The sequence below is a fragment of the Crocuta crocuta genome, unplaced genomic scaffold (assembly GCF_008692635.1).
Source record: "Crocuta crocuta isolate KB4526 unplaced genomic scaffold, BGI_CrCroc_1.0 scaffold50, whole genome shotgun sequence".
NCBI classification, from domain to species: domain Eukaryota; kingdom Metazoa; phylum Chordata; class Mammalia; order Carnivora; family Hyaenidae; genus Crocuta; species Crocuta crocuta.
Window position 1 is genome coordinate 5,199,690 of NW_027527428.1, and position 7,410 is coordinate 5,207,099.

General features: G+C 60.6%; 1 protein-coding gene across 4 annotated transcripts in view; it reads right to left on the bottom strand.

Annotated features, from left to right (window-relative positions):
* Positions 1-1,516: 1,516 nt before the first annotated feature.
* USP36 (ubiquitin specific peptidase 36) overlaps positions 1,517-7,410 on the bottom strand; it is a 36,365-nt gene continuing 30,471 nt past the window's right edge. For 3 of the 4 annotated variants that reach the window (XM_077755096.1, XM_077755118.1, XM_077755103.1), the window contains exons 17-21: positions 6,976-7,187; positions 4,950-5,051; positions 4,370-4,485; positions 3,828-3,979; positions 1,517-3,458 (exon numbers count right to left, since the gene is read on the bottom strand). In XM_077755096.1, the coding sequence (XP_077611222.1) occupies positions 3,848-3,979; positions 4,370-4,485; positions 4,950-5,051; positions 6,976-7,187 (562 nt within the window). In that variant the 3' untranslated portion in view covers positions 1,517-3,458; positions 3,828-3,847. The remainder of the gene's footprint in view (positions 3,459-3,827; positions 3,980-4,369; positions 4,486-4,949; positions 5,052-6,975; positions 7,188-7,410) is intronic. The other variant, XR_013332986.1, reaches the window with a different exon arrangement.

Consider the following 7,410-nt stretch of genomic DNA (forward strand, 5'->3'; position numbering starts at 1 on the left):
CGGGAGCCGGGCTCCCCCCGCCCCGAACCTCCACTCCCGTCACGCCTCCTCTCGATCCCGGCCCCCACCTCTCTACTGCTGCCGCCAACGCCGGCCCCGGGGCAGCTGCCGGCCAGCGGCCAGCGTGCGGAAGGCTCGTCCTCACCCGCCCGTCTCTCCACCCCCACCGGCCTCGAGTCCAGAGCGCAAACCAGACCTTGTAAACTCTTACTGCAAATAATGCTGGAGCTCACGCGAACTCCCCACGGGCAGGGGATTGCACGATGTGGTTCACGCCGAAATCATCACCCAAAACATACCCCGTGCTTTGCTGACAGACACTCTCGTGGTCGCCACCCAGAGCCGCCGGTCCCTGCCCTGGAGACCACAGGCCACCTGGGAAATTTAGCTTTCTGTTCATCTTTACACGCACACCCAGCACCTCTAGAGTTTGGAAAAGTGGCAACAATGAAAAAGATGTGGTCCTGCCTCTATGCCCGCTGTGTCCAGGGTCCAAGTGGACCCCCAGCCTACTGTGGCCCAGCCTGACTCAGGAAGTATGAACATGAGCCCACCCCACCGGGCACCCCGTTCGGTTTGCGTCCACGTATGGCCTCACTTCACCTGTTCTTAGTGATGGGGCACAGTCCCCGGGTTTGATGGGCATGTCTGGGTGTGAGCTCAGGGGACAGGCCTGCCCGGTGGTGTTGGCGGAGTACTCGGGACTGAACCCACGGGCTGGAAGCCTGCCTCCTTCCCGGGCCGCGTTCGCTTCCGTCCCCCACTCACAGGCGCGGCTCTGGCCAAATGTAACCTCCTGGTCACGGTCACGGGCGTCTGTGCAGGGACCTGCCGCCCACTGGCCACCCTTAACTCCCAGACCCGGACCCTCCCGCTCAGCAGACGGCCCCGCCTGAGAAGACCAGCACTTTCCACACGAGCCCAAACTGAGTTCCTGCACGGACCCCGAGCTCCAGGGCACACGAACCAGTCTGCCCGCCTCCCCCGCCCGCGTCAGGAGGGGCTGAAGGGGCGCTACCCACATGGCCGCACCTGCTGTCCGCCGGGCGCCAGCCGAGCTGGGAGGATCCCAAACCCGAGGCCTGTGTTGCCCTTGCTGACTGAAGAAAACACACAGTTCACTAACACCTATCATTTCTCTCTCCTCTTTCCCTCCAGGTCCAAGAGTTATTTGGTAAACAAAAAAAAAAAAAAAAAATTCAAACAGCAGCAAACCTCAATGAAACAACTGGGTTTCCAAGTTTCCCCAACACAGTGCTCACTGCAAATCACCCACGACGCTTGGCGGCTACTTCAAAGGGCTCCTCTTTCTTAAGTTCAAATGCACATATTTATTCATATTTATTCATATACATTCAAATAAACCCCTTGATTCCTCTCTATTCTTTATATAAATTTTTTTTTTTTTAATTTATTTCTAGGAGAGAGAGAGAGAGANATTTTTAAAAGTCAAAGAGAAAAAAAAACCCCAAAAAACAAACAACAATTTAAAAAAACCCAAAGACACAGGCAGGGCTCACAAAAACTCATTTTATTGCAGCCAGATCTTGGCAACGTCTGAGGCGCCTCAGTCCCCGAAGCGGAGGCACAGTGCGCGGGGACGTGGTGGGCCGAGCCCACCGGGAAAAGGCAGGTGAGTGAGGCCACACGGGACCAATGGAAGAAGGGGCACCCCTCCCCCAACACAAAGTTAAATTAGACCCATGTTCTAAGTCAACCAAATGACTGCTATTAAAAAGTTTTAGTTATTTATATGTTTATATATTTACATTTCCTAGAGTTTGGACTGATTTTCCGGGCCCATCCTTCCCCCTTCCCAGTGTGGCGATGACCTTCTGTGGGAGGAAAGGGCTCGCCCCTACCGAACGCCATGACTGCGGGAGACAGGCATGCGCAGCACCGCCCAAGACACAGGGGGCACGTTCTCCTCAGTACGAGGCTTCGTAATGACCCGGTGGAGAAGGGGAGAGCCTGGTTTGAAGGGGGAGCAAGAAAAGAGACAGACTCTGTGCTGAGAAAAATTCAACTACAGAACGTTCCAGAAAAATAGGCCCATATAAGAACGAAGGTCAGCACTGCAGGGGGTGGGAGTGGGGAAGCCCTGCCCATAAAGGTACCTGTCTTCCCTCCAAACTGGCAGGTGACAAAGCCATAGAACACTGCGGGCTGGGGGGGCGCCGGGGGAACAACCCTCTTCCGTGAAGGAGGTTCCGTCCTCTGAAACAGCAAACGGCACCGCGCCGGCTCCTGCTGGGCCCCGGGGCAGCCCCGGAGCAGCCACGCCTACTAGCACTCTCCCCACCTTTTCCAAAGAGAAATAGAAAAATAGAAGGGAAAACCAAACAGAGCTACCTCCGTGAAAAAGTTAACGTGTCTCCCCCTGTGAAAAACATTTCACTTTTTCTGACCCCCCCTCCCGCCCCCCAGGCCCCGGAGCGCGCGGCAAGGCTCGGGAACAAGAGACAGACAAGGGCACCAGCAGGCTCGGGCCGCGCAGCACGGACGGGTCCACACCAGACATCCGTCCACTTCCACGTGGACGCTCCCAAGAGGCAAGAAAGCGCACTCGCACGGCGGGGAGTCACCCTAAGGCTCACTTCTGCGCCCGATAGCACCGGGTCACATGTGTGCGCTCCGCAAAACGCCACCTCGACTGCGGGTTTTGCACATTTATTAAATTACAAGTTCGCAGGCACAGCTCGGGTAAGGTAAAAACGTGATCTTCTCGAGTCATACAATCATCTAAGTTCCAAAGCACTCACAAAACTGAGCAAATGCAGCCGGTATTGCGTATCAGGGGAGGAACATATTGCTAACGGAAGCCGCAGACCTGGTCGAAACGAAAAGTCTCGTGTTAAGTAGTAGAAGAAAAGGAGGGCTCTACGCCAAGACCACCACCTCGAGAGGGCCCCCGGGTCGCCGCAGCTGCGGGGGAGGGCCGGCGAAGGCACCTCAGGATGAACGGCCGGAAAGGCAGAAGTGTCCGCACGTCGTTTCGGGGCCCTGCTCTCCAGAGACGCTGGAGTCTCTTGCGCGGGACGCACGCACCGCAAGGGCTGCCCCGACCGCACGAAAGGAAGGCCTGGGCTTCCTCTTCCAGGGGACGCGTAAGGCGTAGACGGGGCCCCCGCCCCGCGGAGACCGGGAGGCCGGGACCAGACAGTGGCGCCGGTGGCAGCAGCAGGGTCCGGCCGCCAGCCTCCCCGGCCCTCCCCGTGGGCCACACGCTCCGCCAGCCCGGCGTCCTGCCACACGTGGTACGCAAGGCCACGCACTCTGTCACGGTGTGTGCCGTGACACCAGACGCCCCAGTCCAAAGCAGCCGGAGGTCTCCGTGGGCCGTCCTCCTGCGGCGGCTCGCGGTGCCGGCCTGGCGGCCACGGGGCACCATGGTCCTCAGCAAGGCTGTTCTCGGCTCGGACGGACAGGACCTGGGAAGGACACCTCGTCTCCGGAGGCTGCGGGACACAGGACATCATTCCTGACGACGAAGCAGCGCCTGGAAGCTCCGCCCACAGCCCTGGCGGGCACGTCCACTCCACCCAACACAGGATATCGCATGGAGCCACTCTGTCCCCCACACACGCACCGCACAGTCACACACACCACACACCACACCCACACCGACGTACGCCTCACCACACCCCCCCCCACATGCCCACCTCACCCTTACAGCTCATCACCCAACCCCCACACGCCAGCATACACCTCATCATACACACCACACATCAACACACACCACACACCTCCCCACATTAACATACACCTCATCACACACGTGCACATGCGCTAGACACACCCACCTCGCTACACACACGCACACTAACCCATCTCGACAGCAGCAAGCTCAGCGGCGGTGGCTGAGGCTGGCAGCCTTAGCTGGGTGAGTCACAGACCAAAAGTTGCGTCTACTCTGAAGTTTTTGGAAGGCGTTGAAGTTTCTTTTCTTTTCTCTCTTGAACTTTTTCACTTTCTTTTCCTGCATCAAGAAATCGCAGGTTTCCAAAAAGGGCCGCGCCTGTTCCCACAGCTCCTCGTGAAGCCTTAACTGCAGGGGGCGGCACGATTCTCAAGGCGCTACCAAACTGACAAGCTTTCTCTACGTGTGGCCTGTGGGAGTCGTCCCCACCGTCCCCACCTCGCTGAGGAAGGAACAAACCAACGGGGGATGGACGCCTTGTCCGTGGCCACCCACATTCAGAGCGGCCGGGCCGGCGGCATCGAGCCCAGCAGCCTGCCTCCCACTGCCCCGGACCGCTTCACAAGGCCACTGCCACCTCCAGCCACCCCGAAGGGTCAGGTGCTCGCCGAGCTGGCCCTCACGTTGCCGCTGCGAGCCCCCCGACGCCAGCCCCGAGCACGGCCGTACCTTCCCTCGGTCGAACTCTTCATCCCAGTCGTCGATCACTGTGGTCGTGCGGGCCCACCTGCTGTCCTGAATGGCGTCCTGACTGACGGCCGACACCTCGCCGTCCCACGTCAACACTGCAAAACAGACACCTCTGTGCACCAGCTTCCAGGACGGGGCGCACGACCTGGGTGGGCCTACCCCTGACACACTCGAATGTTCAAGGGCCACCTTCTGGCGAAAGGGACACACAGAGAAGGACGGGGTTGGGCAGAAGGGCCTGCACCGCGCAGGACGTCAGTGGTTCCATCAATTCACGCACACGTTGTAGCTGTGTCACCAGCCCGCACAGTCGGTCCCTTTCAAACCCTCACCCTCGGTTATGAGGAAGAGGTGTCAGGCGCCCACCCGGCCTGCAGCGCCCGGAGGTACAGGGCCTGTTCTCCTGGCCCCCAGGGAGCAGCGTCCTGGGCCCCCACCCCGCCCAGGGCCCGTGTTTGGATGACACTCCGCTGCTCATCCCCAGAGCCCAGCGATCCCCCTCATCCCAGACCCCAGGGCGCATGTGAGAGCTCTGCACTCCCCAGTATCAAACCAGTACCTTTTCTCCCGTAGGCCTTATCCGAGGCGCAGGCAAGCAGCTCCTGGAGCACGTCGGCCTCCCGGTCTCGGCCCCGGGACATGAGCGGAGACTGCGCCCGCCCTGCAATCAGACAGACAGTCACCCGTGTGTGCCAAGAACGAGGGACCTGACTGCGCCCCCACAGAGGGTCCACCGTCCACGTTGGCTCTTGGAAAAGACTAAAAACCCAACCTCCCAATCAGGATGGAAAATGGTAACTGGCAGCGCGAGCCCTCGGTCTGATGCCAAAAAGGTGAGAAAGCACTCTGGGGGAACAAGCCCCTCCCTCCGGGGGAACAAGCCCCTCCTCCAGGGGGAACCTGCCCCCTCCAGGGAAGTGGCCAGAACTGAGGTTATGAGGTTCAGCCAGAAAGGGAGGGAGTTACAAAGCACTACCGTCATCTCAGCTTCCGGGGAGGCAGTCCCCCAGCCCCATCCCGCCCCAGCCAGACCACTAAGGACAGCTAGATGGTAGCAGCTCTACCCACCCTCCTCAGGCTTCTAGAAACAACGTCTGCCCGGTCCCCACCTCTGACCCATCTCCTCTGGCTACAACTGCCAGAACGGACTCCTTTCCCTCAACACAAGGCAGACTTCACTCTCCTGGCCTCCAATTTGTCAATGACCCTACGACCTCTGGGCTCAGTGTCCCGAGCACGACACCCCAGAGCCAGTGCCTGCTGCCCTCTGCAGCCTCCAGCCCTGCGCTCCACAGCACGGCCAGCCCAGTGGCCCTGCACAGGCCGCGGTGCTCTCCCCGTCTCCGGGCTGCGACTGCCCTTGCCCACAGCACTCACCCATGTGGCATCTGGGGTGACAAGCAAACAGATGAGGGGCCGGGTCCCCGCAGCCCCAGCACGTGCCCCGGGTGGTGGCCCCACGTGGTCAGTGTGCTAACAGAGAGCCTATTAACCCCTGGGTCTGCGGACCGGCCCCAGCCTGCTCTGCGGCCACCTTTGGTAGCACTTCCCACTATAATTGACGTTCAGTCACACTCGTTTCTTGGGGGCGGGACAGACCCTCCGCGATGCCCAGCAGCCCGCCCGCCCCCACAGGCACGAACGTAACCAGATCCCCAGGCGGCAGAACAGACCTCCAGGAGTCTGCCGCCTGCGGGTCCCTTCCCAAACAGGGGTAACCTTCTCCACCNCCACCGCGGTGCTCTCCCCGTCTCCGGGCTGTGACTGCCCTTGCCCACAGCACTCACCCGTGTGGCATCTGGGGTGACAAGCAAACAGATGAGGGGCCGGGTCCCCGCAGCCCCAGCACGTGCCCCGGGTGGTGGCCCCACGTGGTCAGTGTGCTAACAGAGAGCCTATTAACCCCTGGGTCTGCGGACCGGCCCCAGCCTGCTCTGCGGCCACCTTTGGTAGCACTTCCCACTATAATTGACGTTCAGTCACACTCGTTTCTTGGGGGCGGGACAGACCCTCCGCGATGCCCAGCAGCCCGCCCGCCCCCACAGGCACGAACGTAACCAGATCCCCAGGCGGCAGAACAGACCTCCAGGAGTCTGCCGCCTGCGGGTCCCTTCCCAAACAGGGGTAACCTTCTCCACCCTTCACTCAGCACACGGTCTCAAGAGCTCCCAGTTCTGAGAGGTCACTTGGCCGTGGGCATGTGAGGCCGGGCGATGGCCGAAGCACTGGGAGCCCCAGCAGCCGGAGACCACGTGGTCTTCAGAAAAGGCCAAGTATAAACACAAGCGGACACTCCAAGTTCAAGAGTCACAGAAAAACTCCAGGCCGGACGGCCCAGGGCTCATCCCGATGGGAAAGTTCAGGCAGGAAGAGCCTCGAATCAGGGGAACGAGAAGAAGCGCACGTGTACCCTCTCAGGGTGTTTACAGCAGATGCTGTGCCAGATTGGGACGTGGTGACCCACGGGGACAGGGCAGGGGTCTTCATCTCGGCCCCTCCCCCTGCACCGCATCTTCCTCGACAGGTAGAGCAGGCCTGTGCCCGCCCCTCCCTGGGTGTAGAGCGCCGTGGCCCTGGCTGATTACCTGCTCGGTCCCCGGGACACCTGCCGTTCACAGCCACTGAGGCCTGGCTCCCGGGGACGGCGGGGCCCCTCCGCCTCTCGCCCCTGGAGGCTTCGGGGTGCTCGTTCTCCGGTACTTCCTGCTGAGACTCCTGCTGCCTTTTTCTCTTTTTCTTTTTCCTTGGAGACGCTGCACTGGCCTCTGACCCAGCGACGTCCGAGAGCGAGCAGCTCCTGGGAAGTCAGTCAACAGTCAGCTCGGAGCAAGCGGAGGGTGAGAGTGGGGGTTCAGGTCCAAACACCCCACCCAGAACCCCCAAATGGCAGACACCTCGACCCCGCAGAAGAGCCACCCTGAGACCCCTGACCCAGACGTGAACAGGACAAAGCATGCTGGCCATCCAAGACCACGGTCAGGGAGAAAAGTCCGCAGCTGCATGGGACCCGGGCAAGGGGC